This window comes from Eretmochelys imbricata, chromosome 1 (genome assembly GCF_965152235.1).
Source record: "Eretmochelys imbricata isolate rEreImb1 chromosome 1, rEreImb1.hap1, whole genome shotgun sequence".
Classification (NCBI taxonomy): Eukaryota; Metazoa; Chordata; order Testudines; family Cheloniidae; genus Eretmochelys; species Eretmochelys imbricata.
In genome coordinates, this window is record NC_135572.1 from 25762918 (window position 1) to 25784360 (window position 21443).

Genomic DNA, 21443 nt, shown 5'->3' on the forward strand with positions numbered 1-21443 from the left:
TTGTCCTATCCTCAGAGGTTAAGAGGAACAATTTTTCTCCCTCCTCCTTGTAACAACCTTTCATGTACTTGAAAATTGTTATGTCCCCTCTCAGTCTTCCTCTTCTCCAGACTAAACAAACCCAGTTTTTTCAATCTTCCCTCATAGGTCATGTTTTCTAGACCTTTAATCATTTGTGTTGCTCTTCTCTAGACTCTCTCTCTAATTTGTCCACATCTTTTCTGAAATGTGGTGCCCAGAACTGGACACAATACTCCAGTTGAGGCCTAATCAATGTGGAGTAGAGTGGAAGAATTACTTCTCATATCTTCCTTACAATACTCCTGCTAAAACATCTCAGAATGGTGTTTTGTTTTTTTTGCAACAGCATTACAATGTTGACTCATATTTAGCTTGTGATCCACTATGACCCCCAGATCCCTTTCCAAAGTACTTCTTCCTAGGCAGTCATTTCCCATTTTGTATGTGTGCAACTAAGTGTTCCTTCCTAAGTGGAGTACTTTGCATTTGTCCTTATTAGATTTCATCCTATTTACTTCAGACCATTTCTCCAGTTTGTCCAGATCATTTAGAATTTTAATCATATCTTCCAAAGCACTTGCAACCCCTCCCAGCTTTATATCGTCCGCAAACTTTAGGTGTACTCTCTATGCCACTATCTAAATCATTGATGAAGATATTGAACAGAACCGGACCCAGAACCAATCCCTGCAGGACTCTATTTTATGCCCTTCCATCATGGCTATGAACAACTGATAACTACTCTCTGGGAATGATTTTCCAACCAGTTACGCATCCGCCTTATAGTAGCTCCACCTATGGGCATGGCTACACTTGCAGATGTAGAGCTCTGAGAGTTAAACCAGCCCTCGGAGAACGCAGTAGGGAAAGTGCTGCAGCGTGGTGTTGTTGTAGTAGCCAGACAAGGTACTAACAAACTTCAACAGGACTTTATTTCTTAAAGTGGAAACCTCTTTTCCAAGCTGCTGCTGCACCCTCAGTAGCTCTCCCTCAGCCTCTTCAACTCCTCCCCCTCCTTCCTGTTTCCTGTCCTTTCAGACTCCCAACAGCCAGTGCTCCCAGTTCTAATAATTACAAGCAACATCTAAACACCACATTCCCTCCTCTCTTAAGAAACTCTCCCAGTTACAACAAACGCTGTTCTAACCACAGGAACAAATAGGAAACAAGGCACTATACTGTTGACAGAAATATTACACTAAAAACACTATAGATAGTGCATAACATAGTCTCTAGTCCAGACAGGTGGTCGTCTGGGTCTGACAGGCCATTTCTCAAGCTCCGGTTCCAGTGCAATCTCTTGTTGTGTTGATACTACGGTGAAGTCATCCATGCAGACTGGGTGTTGGCATAATCTCCTCTTTGTGCATAGGCAGGTGCAAGATAAGAAGCATTCCATAACCGCCCATCAGAAAGTCGATACGTGTAAGGTCCCTTCTTCTCTATGATTTTAAGAGGAGCTGTGAATTTATGTTCCCATTTGCGTAAAATTCCAGGTTTTTGTATTCTAACGAAGGAATCACACTGAAACTTTGGTTCCTTAGCACCCCGCCACTTGTCTATGAAAGCCTTATACTTTGCCTGGTTCTGTTAAACTGTTTTTCTCACATCATCCTCTGTTGTTGCATCAGGTCTTGCCTTTAACAATCCAACAATGTTCAGTTTAGTATTCATCTGTTTCCCATGCATTAACTCTGCAGGTGATCTTCGTGTTGTGGCATGTCGTGTAGCCCAATATGCTTGCAAGAAATCAGTAGTGAAGGGTATCCACAATCGCCCTTCCAGTTTAGCCGTTTGCAAACTCTTTTAAACTTCTGTTAAACCGTTCAATTTACCCATTGGCTTGAAGGTAATATAGGGATGACCTTCTCTCTGCTCGAAAAGTATCAAACTCCAGGGAAATAAATTGACTACCATTATCTGAAACCAGTTCTTTGGTGTTACCTTCCCTGCTAAAAACTGAAGAAAGGAACTTAATTACTGTAGCAGAAGAGATTTGCAATGTAAACGCTACCTCAGGCCATTTCCTGAAATAGTCTATTAAGGTGATGGCATAACGACAGTCAATTGGAGCAGTATCAAAGGGTCCTACAATGTCAATTACCACTTTTTCCCATGCAGATTCAGGAAGAAGAACAGGCTGTGATGGAGGGGTACATGTCACTGCTGTCTTATCATGCATTTGGCAAGTGACACAGGATTTTATGAGTGCTTCAGTTTGAGAGTCCATCCCTGGCCACCAATACAGATCCCATGGTCTTCGTTTGGTTCTGACAATTCCTTGATGAGTATCATGTGCCAGCTGTAGGAGTTTTGACTGTAATTCTTCTGGCACAAGTAGCCTGTGTATTCCTTGTAGCACACAGCCATCGAGCAAAGAAAGTTCATCCCAAACTCTAAAATAAGGCAGCAAAACTGGGTCAAGGTTTTTAGGGTTACTGGGCCATCTCTTTGTCAGAAATTCCCGTAGTTTTTGTTGAATTGGACATGGTGAACAAGCAGCTTGAAATTGTTCTCTTGTAACTGCAGTAAGAGTGCGTGTAATAAGTGCAACTACTACATCATCCTCCGATGGACCATCTGGTGAAGGCAAAAGCAGGCAAGAAAGGCAATCAGCGACCACATTTTGGTTTCCAGGCTTATATTCCAGTTCATAACTGAAAGAGTAGCCTTGCAGACCATCTAGCAATATGATACCCTGCTCTTCCCAGTCCTTTCTTGGTGAGCAACGTTGTCAAAGGGCTGTGGTCTGTGCACAACTTGAACGTGCGGTCCCACAGGTAAGTTCTCCATTTTTCAGTAGCTCAGACACAAGTAAGTGCTTCTTTTTTGACTGTAAAATATTTTCTCTTAGTGTCCTTGAAGCAAATGCAACAGTCCTTTCTGTGTTGTCCTCATGAAGTTGTGTGAGGACAGCCCCAAGTCCATAATCAGAAGCATCAGTAGTTACAATTGTGAGCAATGCAGGACTGAATAGTGCAAGTACTGGACTATGTACAATCAAGTCTTTCACCATTTCGAAACTAGCTTGTACATCCGTTGTCCACACTAAGGTTGAACTTCTCCGTAGTAATTCTCTTAACAATTCAATGACAAAAGCATAACTGGGACTGAATTTTGCATAGCAGGAGATAAGACCCAAGAAGGAACGTAAGGTTTGCAAATCTGTTGGAGGAGGAGCATTTGAAATTGCCAGGGTATGAGCTGGATCAGGTTTCAGTCCAGCCTGTGAACTTGTATGCCCCAGAAAGGAGAGTTCAGTTTGTCTAAATTTGCATTTGGACCTACTGAGCTTGGGGCCTGCTTTGCTGATGCAGTTTAGTAGACTGCAGGTTGTTGTCATGCTCCTCCAAAGTACTTCCAAACACGATAATATCATTAAAATAGCACTGAACTCCATGTCGATTCTTCAAAATCAATGACATTTTTTGGAAGTCACTTGGGACTGACGCGAGACCATATGGAACATGTTTAAAATGGAATAGTCCCTCATGTGTAATAAATGCTGTGAGGTCTCTGCTATCTTCATGCAACATAACCTGGTGGTATATACTCTGCAAATCAAGAGTAGAAAACATCTTTGCTCCACAGAGTTCTGCAAATACTTCTTCTCTGTGAGGAAGAGGATGGCTGTCAATCACAATAGCTTTATTTGGCTCCCTTAAGTCCACACAAAGGCGACTGCCTCCCCCCTTCTTCTGCATCACTACTATAGGTGAAACCCATTCCAAGGAGTCAATCTCCTCAATAATGCCCTTTTGAACAAGTTTTCTAAAGTTCCTCTGAAACAGCTTCCCTGACTGAAAATGGTAAGCGCCATAACTTCTGTCATACAGGCATCACATTATTCCACATTTTAACTTTATGCAGAAACCCATAAGCACAGCCGAGTTTCTCCTCAACCTGGTGTTGGGTCCCAGTTGAAACTGGTGTGTGTACCGCAAGAGTGCTTTGCTGAGGAAGATTGATTCGTCCATTAACTACCCTGAGATTTAAAGCAGCCAATAAATCTCTGCCAAGGATAGGAGTGCCTTTGTGGACAATGTAGAACGCTGCAGTTACACAGCAATCACCAAAAGTAACTATTGCTGGCAGGCAGCCACGGAATATCGTTTTTCAAATAGCACACCAAGTGAAGCTCGGGTTCAGTAAGAGGCATATCTTTAAAGTAATGCAAATAGATGGAATCAGGTAGTATAGATACTGCTGAGCCAGTGTCCAACATTAGCTGAATAGAGTGTGATTTGCCTGAGGGTATGGTGGAAACATTTACCGTGCACTTTATTTGTTCTGGAATATGTGCAGTAGTGATTTTGTCCATGCTCAGCACAGTAACATCTGGTATTGTAACTGCATGCACCTGTTGATTGAACTGGCTGCTGTGACATACTTTAGCAAAATGCCCGATCTTTTTGCAATGATTGCACTGAGCTACTTTTGCTGGACATCCTGTGTAGCTTGCAAGGTGTTGTGGGGATCCACAGTGAAAACATGCTTTTACTGTATTTTGAATTTGCTGATTTGGTGGTTTTTCCATTAGTTTTCCTCTTGTAATTTTTGTCTTCAGTGGATAGTGAACTTTTCTGCAAAGGATTCACGGCCTGGACTGTGCCTCCTGTATCCATGCTCATTATTTTGGCTTCAGCTGTAGCTGACTCAATCTGGGTAGCAATGGTTATTGCTTTTTCTAGTGTAAGTTGTGGTTCTAGAAGTAAACGTTCTCTTACACGAAGCATGGTTGTTTTCTCAATGAGCTGGTCTCTAATCATCTCGTCTGTCCTATTCCCAAAGTCATAAATTACAATCAGACTCCTCAGGGAAGCAATATACTGCATTATAGTCTCCCCTGGTTTCTGCTCACGCTGGCAAAACCTGTAGCGATTATCTACTACATTCACTTTTGGTACAAAAAAGTTCTTTAATGCAGAACTTTAGTGCAGTCTCATATTTATCGTCTGCAAGGGGAAAAGTGTAAAATATACGCTGCCCTTCTGCTCCAAGGCAGTGGATTAGCAGAGCATGCTTTCTTACTTCAGAAATCTCTGTAGCACTGATTGCAAGCAGATAAGTCTCAGACATATGGATCCAGGCAGTAAAAGCAATTGGAGGCTCATCTGGGCTTTGTAGAAAGAGTGCAGGTGGGTTCAGAGGCAGAAGATCCATCCTCATTGACAAAATGTTGTAGGCAAGGTACTAGCAAACTTCAACAGGACTTTATTTTTTGAAGTGGAAACCTCTTTTCCAAGCTGCTGCTGTACCCTCAGTAGCTTTCCCTCAGCCTCTTCAACTCCTTCCCCCTCATTCCTGTTTCTTGTCCTTTCAGACTCCCAGCAGCCAGTGCTCCCAATTCTAATAATTACAAGCAACATCTAAACACCACACGTGTCCACACCGTCAGATTCAAGCACACTGGCGTGGCCACATTAGCAGCTCTTGCAACAACCACAGAGAGCAGAGCATTGTGGTAGCTATCCCAGCATGCAAGTGGCTGCAACATGCTTTCCAAATGGGGGGGTGGTGTGGAGTGTGACAGGGAGTGTGTTGTGTGTATGTGGGGGGAGAGAGAGTGGGTTTTGGGGGGGCTGAGAGCATGTCAAAATGCTGTGTTGTAAGTTCAGACAGCAGCAGACCCTGCTCTCCCCACCTCTCATGCAACATTCCACACTAATGGTTGCTTTGTCCCGGATAAGCATCCCAGCAGTCAAAAACGGAACTTTGAAAGGTCATATCTGCATTCCTGCAGCCGATTCCAAACAATGACAAGAGTGGCCACTTGACTTAAGAGGATTATTGGACATTTCTGGATGCCGATCAGAGCACAGTAATGCAACACCTCGTTCACACTGACGCTGGGGCGTTTCAGCCGAGGCGCATCAAGCATTATGCTTTTCGTGGAGGAGGATTCATAGATTCATAGATATTTACATCAGAAGGGACCATTATGATCATCTAGTCTGACCTCCTGCACAACACAGGCCACAGAATTTCACCCACCACTCCTACAAAAAAACCTCACACCTACATCTGTGCGATTGAAGTCCTCAAATCGTAGTTTAAAGACTTTGAGGAGCAGAGAATCCTCCAGCAAGTGACCCGTGCCCCATGCTACAGAGGAAGGCGAAAAACTTCCCGGGCCTCTTCCAATCTGCCCTGGAGGAAAATTCCTTCCCAACCCCAAATATGGCGATCAGCTAAACCCTGAGCATATGGGCAAGATTCATCAGCCAGATACTACAGAAAATTCTTTCCTGGGTAACTCGGATCTCACCCCATCTAATAGCCCATCACAGGCCATTGGGCCTATTTACCATGAATATTTAATTACCAAAACCATGTTATCCCATCATACCATCTCCTCCACAAACTTATCGAGTTTAATCTTAAAGCCAGATAGATCTTTTGCCCCCACTGCTTCCCTTGGAAGGCTATTCCAAACCTTCACTCCTCTGATGGTTAAAAACCTTTGTCTAATTTCTAGTCTAAAATTTCCTAGTGGCCAGTTTATATCCATTTGTTCTTGTGTCCACATTGCTACTGAGCTTAAATAATTCCTCTCCCTCTCCGGTATTTATCCCTCTGATATATTTATAGAGAGCAATCGTATCTCCCCTAAACCTTCTTTCAGTTAGGCTAAACAAGCCAAGTTCCTTGAGTCTCCTTTCATAAGGCAAGTTTTCCATTCCTCGGATCATCCTAGTAGCCCTTCTCTGTACTTGTTCCAGTTTGAATTCATCCTTCTTAAACATAGGAGACCAGAACTGCACACAGTGTTCCAGGTGAGGTCTCACCAATGCCTTGTATAACAGTACTAAAACCTCCTTATCCCTACTGGAAATACCTCTCCTGATGCATCCCAAGACCGCATTAGCTTTTTTCACAGCCATATCACATTGGCGGCTCATAGTCATCCTATGATCAACCAATAGTCCAAGGTCCTTTTCCTCCTTCGTTACTTCTAATTGATGCGTCCCTAGCTTATAACTAAAATTCTTGTTATTAATCCCTAAATGCACAACCTTACACTTCTCACTATTAAATTTCATCCTATTACTATTACTCCAGTTTACAATGTCATCCAGATCCTCCTGTAGGGTATCCCTGTCCTTCTCTAAATTGGCAATATCTCCCAGCTTTGTAACATCCGCAAACTTTATTAGCACACTCCCACTTTTTGTGCCAAGGTCAGTAATAAAAAGATTAAATAAGACTGGTCCCAAAACCGATCCTTGAGGAACTCCACTGGTAACCTCCCTCCAGCCTGACAGTTCACCTTTCAGTAGGACCCGTTGTAGTCTCCCCTTTAACCAATTCCTTATCCACCTTTCAATTTTCCTATTGATCCCCATCTTACCCAATTTAACTAATAATTCCCCATGTGGCACGATATCAATTGCCTTACTAAAATCTAGGTAAATTAGATCCACTGCGTTTACTTTGTCTAAAAAATCTGTTACTTTCTCAAAGAAGGAGATCAGGTTGGTTTGGCACGATCTACCTTTTGTAAAACCATGTTGTATTTTGTCCCACTTACCACTGACTTCAATGTCCTTAACTACCTTCTATTTCAAAATTTTTTCCAAGACCTTGCATACTACAGATGTCATACTAACAGGCCTGTAGCTACCCGGATTACTTTTTTTCCCTTTCTTAAAAATAGGAACTATGTTAGCAATTCTCCAATCATACGGTACAACCCCTGAGTTTACAGATTCATTAAAAATTCTTGCTAATGGGCTTGCAATTTCTTGTGCCAATTCCTTTAATATTCTTGGATGAAGATTATCTGGGCCCCCTGATTTAGTCCCATTAAGCTGTTTGAGTTTCGCTTCTACCTCAAATATGGTAATGTCTACCTCCATATCCTCATTCTCATTTGTCATGCTACCATTATCCCTAAGATCCTCTTTAGTCTTATTAAAGACTGAGGCAAAGTATTTGTTTAGATATTGGGCCATGCCTAGATTATCCTTGACCTCCACTCCATCCTCAGTGTTTAGCGGTCTCACTTCTTCTTTCTTTGTTTTCTTATTTATATGACTATAGAACCTTTTAATATTGGTTTTAATTCCCTTTGCAAGGTCCAATTCTACTTGACTTTTAGCCTGTCTCACTTTATCCCTACATGTTCTGACCTCAATAAGGTAGCTTTCCTTGCTGATCCCTCCCTTTTTCCACTCCCTAAATGCTTTCTGCTTTTTCTTAATCACCTCTCTGAGATGCTTGCTCATCCAGATTGGTCTACAACTCCCGCCTATGAATTGTTTCCCCTTTCTTGGGATGCAGGCTTCCGATAGCTTCTGCATCTTTGATTTAAAATAATCCCAGGCCTCCTCTACCTTTAGATCCATAAATTCTTCAGTCCAATCCACTTCCCTAACTAATTTCCTTAATTTTTGAAAGTCAGCCCTTTTGAAATCAAAAACCCTAGCTGCAGATTTATTTTTATTAATCCTTCCGTTCAGTTTGAACTGAATTAGCTCATGATCACTTGAGCCAAGATTATCCCCTACAACCATTTCTTCTATGAGGTTCTCACTACTCACCAAAACCAAATCTAAAATGGCATCCCCTCTACTCGGTTCAGCAACTACTTGCTGAAGGAATCCATGAGCTATCGCATCTAGGAAAATCTGAGCCCTATTATTATTACTAGCACTCGTCCTCCAGTCTATATCTGGGAAGTTAAAGTCTCCCATGATCACACAGTTTCCATTAGTATTTACTTATTAAAAATATTTAAAAGGGCTCTATCCATATCCAAATTAGATCCCGGCGGTCTATAGCACACCCCAAGCACTATCCCAGGGGACGCTCTAATAGTTTTCTTCCCCAATTTAATTTTTGCCCAGACGGACTCAGTCATATCCATTTCATCGCTTCTTATTTCTTTACATTCTATCTCATCATTGATATACAGTGCTACTCCACCACCTTTACTTCAGTCTTTCCTAAACAGCACATACCCTTCAATAGCTGTAGTCCAGTCATGACTACTATTCCACCATGTTTCTGTTATCCCTAGAATATCTGGTTTCACTTCCTGCACCAGTAGCTCTAGTTCCTCCAATTTGTTACCTAGGATCCTTGCATTAGTGTACAAACATCTTAATTTTTGCTGTTTGGCCTCACTCACATTCTGTACCCTATTAGGCACGGTCATTTTACTACCAGTATAACCTATTAGACTTGTATCTACACTGCCCTTCCTCCTACCCACGGCTGTATCCACTCTTACTTCATTTTCTTTCCTCTCAATGCTAAATTCTGGCGTGGAGATTGCCTGGACATCTCCCAACCATCTCCCCCAAATTCCTAGTTTAAAGCTCTCTTAATCAGTTGTGCCAGCCTCCATCCTAGAAGTCTATTTCCTTCCCTACTCAGATGAAGTCCATCCCGAGAGAACTGTCCTCTGTCCATGAATGCCTCCCAGTGGCCATACATCCCAAAGCCCTCCTTATAGCACCACTGCCTGAGCCATCTGTTGATAGTCATAATCTTGTCACACCTTTGTTGCCCTTCTCTAGGAACAGGCAGAATCCCATTAAAGATCACCTGAGCCTCAATTTCCTTAAGCGTCTTCCCCAGCCTAACATAGTCTCCCTTAATACTTTCCAGCGAGAATCTAGCCATATCATTTGTTCCCACATGAAGGATAAATTAGGGGATTCTTTCCTGCTCCCTTTGGAATCCTTTTCAACCTCAGGTCTACATCCTGTATCTTAGCACCTGGAAGACAGCACACCCTCCTATTCTCTGGATCAGCTCTGGTTACAGGCCTATCTATTCTTCTCAGTAAAGAGTCCCCAGTCACATAGACCTGCCTTTTCCTAGTGACAGTGCTATTCTCCAGTCTATCCCCTGTTCCCTCTGGCTGCAAGTTCTTTCCATTCCTATTCTCCCTTGTAATCCTCTTTAACCCATTCTGTATCCTCCTGGGGCTCATATTTGGTGTAATCTCCATTAACTCTTCCCCTTTTCCTATAAGACTAGCCGCTCTTCTCTTCTTCCTTGCCCTTCCACCTTCAGTGACTACCTGCTGAGCCCCTTCTTCATTTTCCAACTCTGAAAACCTATTCTTAAGCTCTATTTCTCCTTCACTAGCCCGTCTTTTCCTCTGCCTGGTTCTTTTAGTCACATGCTTCCACTGACCACTTTCCTCACCCAGTCTCCCCTCAGAATTCCCCAGTCCTGCTTCCATCTGCAAGTCTGAGCTTTTCCCTTCAGATACCTCATGTCTTTGCTCCATAATCTGCTCAAACCCCTTCCTAAACTCTACCAGACTTTCCACCTGCATCTCTAAACCTCGGATCTTTTCCTCCATCAGCTCTATCAGACGGCACTTCATACAGACAAAACTCCTACCAGGTGCCCCCTCCAGGATCATGTACATACCATAGCTTCCACATCCAGTCATCTTCATTGTGTCTTCCACTACATGGGTCACTCCCACTGCTGCCTCTGTATCTGTCATAGCCTTCCCACCTAAATGCTGTTAATCTGGGAAACACAAACCACACCAAAACACCACCACCCACAGCAAGAAACAAGCACCACAAAACAAACTCCCCTTTCAAACTCCCACTCAAACTCCCCTGTTTACTGCTCTGTTTGCTAGCTCCTGTGCTGCTTTAGCTGTCTGTGCCACTGCCTGACTGGCTGCTACCTTTTAGGACCCCTAGTCAAAGAAGCCCTGCCCCTAATCAGGGCTCAGCTTCTCTCCCAGCACAAAGCCCCTACAAGCCTCTACACATACAAATACTATCAATACAAAACCAAACACAAATACCTTCTCCTCCAACAGAACTCCCACTCAAACTCCAGGAGCGCTCCAGCTGCACAGTCCAGGCCCTCTAAGTGCCTTGCCAGTGTGGATGGGTCATGAGTCAGTGAGCCCGGGGCTGCTTTAATGCACTCTAACTAGCAAGTGTAGCCATGCCCTAAGTTGTATTTCCCGAGTTTGTTTATGAGAAGGTCATGCAAGACAGTATCAAAAGCCTTACTGAAGTCAGGGTATACCACATCTACCGCTTCCCCCCATCCACAAGGGTTGCTATCCTATCAAAGAAAGTTATCAGGTTCATTTGACATGATTTGTTCTTGACAAATCCATGCGGACTGTTACTTATCTTCTAGGTGTTTGCAAATCGATTGCTTAATTATTTGCTCCATTATCTTTCCGGGTACAGAAGTTTAGCTGACTGGTCTGTAATTCCCCAGGTTGTCCTTATTTCCCTTTTTATAGATGGGCATTATATTTGCCCTTTTCCAGTCTTCTGGAATGTCTCCCATCTTCCATGACTTTTCAAAGATAATTGCTAATGGCTCAGATATCTCCTCAGTCAGCTCCTTGAGTATTCTAGGATGCATTTAATCAAGCCCTGGTGATTTGAAGACATCTAATTTGTCTAAGAAATTTTGACTTGTTCTTTTCCTATTTTAGACTCTGATCCTACCTCATTTTCATTGGCATTCACTATTTTAGATGTCCAATCGCCACCAACCTTCTTGGTGAAAACCGAAACAAAGTCATTAAACACCTCTGCCATTTCCACATTTTCTGTTATTGTCTTTCCCCCTCATTGAGTAATGGGTCGACTCTGTCCTTGGTCTTCCTCTTGCTTCTAATGTATTTGTAGAATGTTTTCTTGTTTTCTTTTATGTCCCTACCTAGTTTGATCTCGTTTTTTGCCTTGGCTTTTCTAATTTTGTCTCTACATACTTGTGTTATTTGTTTATATCCATCCTTTGTAATTTGACCTAGTTTGACCACTGCATTACAAGATACCTGCTGTTACCCTCATAGCTTTACACGAGCTCTTGAGCCCAGATAGTTAGGACCTGGTTCTGATCTTATTTACACAGGTTTTGTACCAATATAACTCCACATAGGGTCAGATTCTGATTTCAGTTAGTGTAAATCCAGAATAACTCCATTTACTTCAATAGAGTTACTCCAGTTTTACATGAGTGGAACTGGAATTCAGGATCAAACTGATTGACTTCAGTAGAATGACTCCTAAGTTACACCAGTGTGAGATAAGTATTAGACTAATCATATGCTAAAATAAAGTTTATAGTGTGATTTTGTGATTAAACTGGGAACTCTCGGAATTAGGGTTCTAGTCCCACCTCTGTTGATGGGTGACCTAGAGTAAGTCCCAGTGCCTCAGTTTCCCCTTTTGCAAAATGGCGGTAATGACAGTGACCTCCTTCGTAAAACACGTTGAGATCTACTGATGAAAAGTTCTGTGTGAGAGCTAGATGATATTATTGTTACATGTAGCTACCAAAAACATCAGCTGCACTGTTGAATTTAGCCCTGAAATATCTCCTATAAAAAGATTGCTAAGGGCTAGCGCTTTAGCTGATGTAAACAGGTATAGTGCCAACATCTTCCATAATCAGCTGAAGATCCGATCCTCAGAATCATGTTATTTAACTTAAGCCTGATCTAAACTTAAAACTTAGGTCTACATAACTATGGCACTCAGAGGTGTGAAAAATCCACCCCCATGAGTGCTGTAGTTATGCCAGCCTAGCCCCCATTGTAGACACAGCTAGACTGAGAGAAGAATGCTTCTGTTGACCTAGCTACTGGTTGCTTGGCTCCTATAGCTGATGGAAAACTCTTGCTGTTGTGGCAATCTGCATCTACTCAATGGGATTACAATGGCATAGCTACAGTATTGAAGCTATGCTACTTTAGTGCCCATAGCAGAGACACGGCCTTATTTTACCCTTCTCATGTATATAAAATAGACACATCAGTCTGAGTGTGTGCTTCTCTGCAACATGGAATTCTTCTTACAGCCACATTCATCCCCAGATGTGTTGGAGTCAATGCGACCCAGGCATGCACCTTAGAGAGTGAAATGTCACCTTCAAAGTGATTGGTGTCCTTAGCACTTGACTTGGAAATAGTGCAAAGTGACTTTTACTTAAGTGCATTTATAAAATCCAACAACCCTGAAAATAGTTAAATATCTTTATGTGGTTAAGTGATAGAGTGTGAGAAATGTTAAATAATACACCAAAAGAATGCAGGAGGTGGTATGATGTATGGGACATTTGCCGCATCACTGCAGTAATTAATGTTGATAATACTATCGAGGCCCTGAATACTCTCTGAAATCTACCAGATACACTTAATGCTGTCAATTCAGCAGCAAATGAGGAGTAATGAAGGAAGACACTACTTGACTTGCACTATGTTTATACAGCTGTGTCCCTGACTGATTGTATATGGAGTTCCATTATCTCTGCTGGTAGACTGTTAGTATAATGAAATAGCATCTATTAAAAGACAGACACTTGAATGTTTTATGAAGACTGCATGTATATAATTATAATGGAAAGTATTGGGCAACTATAGGTGACGCTATCAGCTCAATCTATAATAAAGTTTGGGCCACAGGTCCAACTGGTGTACGTTGGCATAGCTCCATTGAGGTCAGTTCAATTCCATTGAACCACTGGTTTCTTGATTTACAGTGCTAGGAGCAAGAACAGAACCAGGTACGTGGTCTTTAAATTGTAGCAGAATAAAATTCTTAAATCACTGGCAAAGCTCCTATTGAGCTCAATAACTTAAGATCCAGCCATAACTACTGGTTCTAGCACATCACGTTCCGATGGGGCTTCCCTCCAAGAACTTCTGAGGTTTATCATAGTGGTGGATTACAGATTCACTCCCTCTCTTCCTCATGGAAGTACAATTTTCCCTAAAATGCTACAAAATTATTTTAGTATTGTAGATTCCTCTGAATTGGCTCAGCCTGGTTCATCACCCATTGCCCTGAGTAAATGGTTGCTCTGAGACCCTTTCAAACAAGTCTGAAAAGAATTCAAGTGAAATCATAATAAAGGCCGTACTGTGTAAAAACACACAGGTAAAAGTGATACTCACTGCATTTAATTATTATTTCTTCTATCTGTAATATTTATATGAAATCTTCCACATTAAGAGCCCACAGCTTAGAATTAAACATGACCTAAGCCGTTAGTTCTAATACTGTCCCGGTTAATCAGTGGGTGGTATGAATGACAATGTCCACATTAGGCAAAACTGGCTCTCTGGGAGATTTCCCTATGAAGAGGCTGCCCTGATCCAGTGCATCTTAGAATACAGAAGTATTCTTTATAACCCTTTTCATATGATAACTCAAGTGCTAACACCATTTTTAGGGCTGAAACTTGTCAAAGCATCTAGTTTCCTGGCCAGAGTACTCTAGAAGCAATATAAATAGTACTCTACCCATCTCCCTTCAGCCCTCCCCCACCATAATGAGCTATAGTATGATACAAGTGAAGGGCCTGAAGTCTTATCCATTTTAAGAAGCCTGACAAGTAGATTTTTTCCAGCTGATTTTCATAGAACCATTTCATAGAAGTGAGAGCTGAAAGAAACTTACCACGTTATTGAGTACCTAGATTTATAGTTTTTAAAACTAAAAGGAACTATTAGGATCATCTAGTGTGGCCTCCTGAAAAAAAAATGCCATAAAATTTCACCAGTAATTCCAGAAAACCCAATAACTTCTGGCTGAACTAGAATATACCTCTTTGTCCTTGCCAGATTGCCCCATACAACACGTTTTCTAGTGTTTTGTCCAATCCAGTTTTAAATTTTCTAAGTGATGTGGCTCCCATCACTTCCCTTCAGAGACTATTGTACAGCTTAATATTTACTATCAGGAAGCTTTTCCTGATCTAAATTTCCCCTATATTAATTTCATCTGATTACTAATTAATTCCCCATATACCACCTTAGGTAATTCCACTCCTCCCCTGCTGTGTCCAGACCTTTCAGATATGTGTCCCTTTTTCATCTTATTCCAGCTATGCTTATGTAGAACTTAATTTTTTCCTCAGAAGCCAATTCCTCCAGTCTCTTGATCATCATTCTTCTTCTCTGATTTCCCTTGGATTTGTCAACATCATTGTGAGACTTCAACAACTGGAAATGAGCTCAAAATTTTAGACTTATGGAGAGGGACTATTACTACTATTAGAAGCACTGCACTTGCACCTAGAAGCCTCAGATGAGATTAAGGCCCCATTATACCAAGCACCGCACATTCACATAGTAAGAAACAGTCCTTGACTCCAAAAAGATCTTACAATCTAAACACACAGACAAAGACATATGAGGTGAAGTGGAAATACAAAAAGATCAATCCCAAAGCTGGGAGTAGAACCCAGGTCTCCAAAATCCCCATTTAGGGCCCTGTACACTAGATTAGTGTGTTTCTCAACCTTTTTGATTCCAGGATCCAGCTTGCTGCCTTCCTAACCTGTGTCAGAGAGTTCTCAGGGACCGACAGCAGTCCATGGACCAGTCGTTGAGAAACACCGCACTAGACCACTCTGCTTCCCCCATTACTTTACTGCTTCGTGATATAATAAAATACTCTCCCAGGTTACTTGAGATATTATAATTTATGCTGTTCTCAAAGCATGCAAGGATCTTTCCGGACAAAGAGACAAGGTTTCTGCCTTACTACATTTACAACCTTAATAAACAATGTAAAATGTATGGACAGGAGATGAGATATGACGAAGCGATGGAGCACTGAACTTTAGCGCTGAAGGCATCTTGTTAGTTCCACTATTTTTGTTAAGTTTTTATTTTAAAAAGATTTTCTGTCTGTTCTGATATACTTCAGTGTCAGGGAGGCCTAGCATGTGTGTGTGTTCTGGTAGAGTGTTTTAAGGAGTGATTCAGAAGAGAGAGTAGAAGCATAGTAAGCTAGGTTAAAGAAATACCACATTTAACACCAACTTCGGTAATACCCCACTACAGCATCAGTGGGTAGGTAGGGTTGCAAGGCATCCGGTTTTTGACGGGAATGCCTGGTCGAAAATGGACCCTGGCAGCACCGCTGACTGGGCTGTTAAAAGTCTGGTTGGCGGCACAGTGGGGCTAAAGTAGCCTCCCTGCCTGCCCTGGCTCTGCGCAGCTCCCCAGAAGTGGCCGGCATGTCTGGCCTCTAGGCACAGGGGCAATCAGGGAAGTTCCGCATGCTGCCCCCACCCACAGCGCCAGTTCCGCAGCTCCCATTGACCAGAAACCGTGGCCAATGGGAGCTGCGGGGGAGGCACATGAGGACATGGGCAGCACGCACCGCGCAGAGCCGCCTGGCCTAGGGGCCAGACATGGCATCTGCTTCTGGGAGCAGCATGAAGCCATGGCAGGCAGGGAGCCTGCCTTAGCCCTGCTGCACCACCAACTGGGAACCACCTGAGGTAATCGCCACCTGTATCCCGAACCTCCTGCCCCAGGTAGGAACCTGCCCTGCACCCTAACTTCCTCCCAGACCCTGTACCTCCATCCACTTCCCAATCCCCTGCCCCAGCCCTTAGCCCCCTCCTGCAAGGCAAACCTCTCATCCCTGGCTCCACCGCAGAGCCCACACCCTCAGCCGGAGCCTGCACCCCCTCCCACTCCCTGAACCCTTCATTTTTGGTCCCACCCTAAAGCCTGCACTCCCAGCTGGACCCTTCACCCCCTCCTGCATCCTAACACCCTGCCCCAGCCCAGTGAAAGTGAGTGAGGGTGGGGTGCAGAGAAGGAGTGGGGCAGTGAGCAGGAAAGGGTATTTGGGTTTGTGCAATTAGAAAGTCCCCCAACCCTATGGGTAGGACAGGACCCAGGAGGGCCTATAGAGATTATCCTAACCCTGACACCATAGGGTATGTCTACACGGCAGTTAAAAAGCTGTGACTGGCGTCTGCCAGCCCACTTGGGCTCACAGGGCTTGAGCTAAGGGGCTCTTTAAATGCCTGGGCTCGGGCTGGAGGCTGGGCTCTAGGACCCAGCAAGGTGGGAAGGTCCCAGAGCTGCAGCCTGAGCCCAAGCCAGCCACAATCAAACAGCTTGAGCCCCACAAGCCCAAGTCAGCTGGTATGGGCCAGTCATGGGATTTTAATTGCAGCGTAGATATAACCATGGAGACTCCGAGAAAGAGACAATACAGTGCCGTATTGACACTCTGAGGGATCTCCTGCTGGCTAAGGAACACCTGTGCTAGCAGGAAGCTAGGTGAGAGCTCAGAGTTTAAGGCCAGAAGGGACCACTGGGGCTACCAGGGCCAGAACCAGTATGGGGACACATGGCCCCTAGAGTAGGGGCCAGGTGTCACATATTCTCCAGTGTCTGTTGGGTTTGGGGATGGGCCCTGTGGCCTTTAAAAGTCCAGTCCTCAGGGCAACCCTCAAAGAGACTTCTTTCCCCAGAGCCCTGTCCTGTAGGTTTGATTATGAAAGGGGATGACCTAGCCGACTATTTGTTCCAACCTTTTACTACTCCTACTTTTTGCAGTGCAGTGATTCGTAAAGGACCCAGTCAGGGAAAAGTGCTCAGCACTGTACACACATAATAAAAACTATGACCCCTGCTCCAAAGAGCTTGCAGTCTAAGTATATCACAAAACACAACAGGTTGTTTTGTCTTACGGACTAGTAATTGCCAGGGTCAATCTCCTTTCATTTACTTTTCTCAGACTTGTACAGCTTCACCAATTATCTGTGATTTGTCAGAGACACAGTAAGTCAGTAAAATAATTCCCTTAGTAGGTTTGGGCCCAAACACATTTCCTATTCATATGAATAAAGTTCACATGCATAAATATTTTCAAGATTGGGGTTTTAGAATGCTTTACCAGCCAGAAATATTGGACAAAGAATTAAAAATATAAATCAATTAAGTAGTTCGTGTAGTGGCATGTTGCTTTAGTTTTATAGCAGTAGTTTTAATTTAGTTTCTTCTAATGTCATCTCTGATGTGCCTTCCAAGTATACTAGTGCTCTTTCTTTAAACATTTATCTTAGTATTATACTAAAGAGCTGAACATAAATGAAATCTAATTAGTAGGTACTTTGAGCTTCTATTTTATTGAAAGAATAATTATGCACATCTTCATATCAGTGTATGATTTCCTCTTCACATATAGGCTTTGCCAATCCACAGACTGGAATAGCGAACATGTCTCAAAGCAGTTTACATAATGCACTTCACATCTATATGAATGGCTCCATGTCCCAGGTACAAGGATCTGCTAATGATCCCATCTTTATCCTTCACCATGCCTTCGTTGACAGGTGAGTTTGACTCTTCCTCGTAAAACTGATCTGTTTTGTGTATTTAAAATGTGCTTTTTTAATGTTAGTATCAAACTTTGGATAATTTAGATGCTATTAAACTTACAATATTTTCAAACATACTGTACATAACTGAGCTCTTCATTCATTTAATCTAATTGACAGCAATTGTGTTGTAATTTTCATACTTGCTTGAATGTTCACTGTATTAAAAGAGTGTTGAAAGACAAATGTATTAATAATAATTCAGTGATTTTGTGGTGATAGAAACTTATTCTGTGTCAAGAAGGCTGAGTCAAAAATGTGATTTACTTTAATATTGCTATGATCAGATGGAGCCCTTCCTCTCAATTCCAAATATTACTTTTGTTCGAATCGATCATTCATAAGAAAAAAAATCATATCAATTGTTCATAAATAAAAATGTCAAAGTCCAACTTTTCAGTGAGACACACAACTGTGAACGCCTTCAGCTGGAACAGAAAGGAGCTGTAGTTATGCAGGCAAAAAGAAAATCAAACCGAAGGAAGTCATGTTCGTTAGAAACAGGAAAAGAACCTCAGTTCTGAAAACAATGGACAAAATTACTAAGAGAAGGATTATTTTCCTTCTTTGACAGGGTTACTGGCCTAGTGGATGAGGGAAGCTGTCGACATAATGTATCTTGATTTTAGTAAGGCTTTTGACAAAGTACCACGTGACGCTCTCATAAGCAAACTAGGGAAATATGGTCTAGATGAAATCAATGTAAGGTGGGTGCACAACTGGTTGAAAGACTGTTCTCAAAGAGTAGTTATCAATGGTTTGCTGTCAGACTGGGGGAATGTATCTAGTGGGGTTGTGCAGCAGTCAGTCCTCAGTCTGGTTCTATTCAATATTTTCATTAGTGACTTGGATGATGGAGTGAAGAGTATGCTCATAAAATTTGCCGGGGAAGACACAAAGCTGAGGGGAGGGGTGGTAAGCACTTTGGAGGACAGGATTAGAATTCAAAATGTCCTTGATAGATTGAAGAATTGGTCTGAAATCAACCGGATGAAATTCAATAAAAACAAATGCAAAGTGCTACACTTAGGAAAGAAAAATCAAATGCACAAACACAATATAACTGGCTAGATGGAACTACTGCAGAAAAAGATCTGAGGGTTACAACGGATCACAGACTATATAAGAGCCAACATGTGATGTGTTGAGTCTCAGGCCCAGGCCTGCGAGTTCCCAGGCAGCCATCACATGCTGGCTGCCACCTGAAGTCTGCTGAAACCCCAAGGGCCAAGGAGCTAGTAGGACTACAACCTCAGCCAAGGCACCACGCACAAAAGTGCTGATTGGAGGATTGCCCAGCTCCACCGATTGGTCCGACCATGCTAATTAAGCCAGAACGAGGCACAAGAAGTTGACTGAGCAACTAAGTGATTTCCCGCAGCAGCAGCAGACCCTGCTCGTGTCTGCATTCTGCACCCAATCCTGCTCCAGCCTTCTGCTCTGCTCCTGCTTTCTCTCCTAGTTCCCACCATGGTCCTGCTCCGTGCCTGATCCTTGCCTCCCTTCCAGTTCCAGACCTTATGCCTTGCTTCCTGGCTCTAACCCTCAGCTCTGACTTCTGACTTGATCCTTAGCTCTGGTAGTCAGCAGTCGACTCTGTTACTGTGTCTCAACTCAGTTCCCTGACCTGGATGCCTGCTCTGCCCACTACACCTGACTCCTGCTCTCACCAGTAGGCCAGACCGCCTGTGTCCTAGTCCCTAACATGCAGTTGCAAAAAACGCTAATATCATTCTGGGTTGCACTAAACAGGAGCATTGTATTTAAGATGCAGGAGGTAATTGTTCTGCTCTACTCAGCACCCAGATGGAGTACTGTGTACAGTTTTGGGCACCACACTTTAAGAAGGATGTTGACAAATTGGAGAGAGTCCAGAGGACAGCAACAAACATGATAACAGGTTTAGAAATCATGGCCTATGAGGAAAGGTTAAAAAACTGCACAAGTTTAGTCTTGAGGAAAAAAAACTGAGCAGGGACCTAATAGTTCTCAAATATGTTAAAGGACTGTGGACAGTGCTCAGTGGTTCTCCATGTCCACTGAAGTAGGACAAGAAGTAATCTGCTTACTTCACAGGAGGAAGATTTAGGTTAGATATTAGGAAAAACTTTCTAACTAGTTAAGGTCTGCAATAGGCTTTCAAGGGAGGACACTGTTATGGAAGGGTTTTAAGAACAGGTTAGACAAACACTAGTCAGGGATGGTCTTACTTGAAACTGCCTCAGTGCAAGGTAAAGTACTTGATGTCCTCTCAAGGTCCCCTCCTGCCCTACACTTCTAGGATTTCTGTGACTTTCCAAGATGTGAAGCTGAAATTAAAAATGTAAAATATTTTGTTTGCCAAAATATATTTTATATATGTGGCTACAAATATTTATATTATAGTATTGCTATTCATTTGCAAAGACCAGAAAGTAAGCAAGAAAGAAACGTGGCCAGTTAATCAAAATACAACTGCAAAATCGTAAATATTAGATGAGCAACGCTTTTAAAATAGGTTGAAATTTACCAGGTTCTTATCAGATATGTGGATACCCACATGGTTCTGAATAGCAGCAATGGAAAATGGCAAGGTTCTGGTCAGATCTCCTTCTGCTGTACTTGTAGAAGCTCAGAGCAGCAGCAGAGACTCTGGAATAGTCTGTCTGCAGACTTGGGAAGGCAGCAAAGGGCTTCTCTGTTGGTGTAAATTAAAATAGCTTCATGGACATAATTGGAACCAGGCTAGATTTACACCAGCTGAAGATCTGGCCCTAGAAATATAATTTTCTTCTTGTAAAAGGAAAGCTCAGATTTTGCAAAAATTGATGTCACTCCCTCAGAGAAAAATTCCTGTTCATGAGAGTGAGTAGATTTTTCAAGCTCTACCCTCTTCCACACATCACTCTGCTCAGTAAATCAATCAGCTAGCTTGGTTGGAAGAGGTGAAACTATAAAGCTGGGAATCATCTGTGTACTAAAGACACTTGTGACAAAGTCAGGCCAGAGGGCTGCAAGAGGGTGTGGGAAGGCAGATATGTTAGCCCTAGAATGTTAAAGGCCCTCTTCCCTATAAGCTGAGAAGGGGTTACCTCAGGTCATTTAGGAACACCTGGATCCAGTTAAGAACTGCCTGAGACCTTTTAAAACCAGGAGGGAGATAGAGACACAATCTGCTACCAGGCTTGTGGCAGAAGGAAATTAAAGCTTCTCCAGGAGGGGAGGCTATGCTCCTCCCCATAGGAGAAGCAGACAAGCCTGAATGCTTGCTAGGGGAAGGACTGATACCCGGGGGCAGA

At 42.8% G+C, this 21443-nt stretch overlaps 1 protein-coding gene across 1 annotated transcript in view; it reads left to right on the forward strand.

Annotated features, from left to right (window-relative positions):
• Nucleotides 1-21443, forward strand: part of TYR (tyrosinase) — an 85425-nt gene that overhangs the window by 28176 nt on the left and 35806 nt on the right. Inside the window, exon 3 of the mRNA XM_077842238.1 lies at nucleotides 17973-18120. Within this exon, the coding sequence (XP_077698364.1) occupies nucleotides 17973-18120 (148 nt within the window). The remainder of the gene's footprint in view (nucleotides 1-17972; nucleotides 18121-21443) is intronic.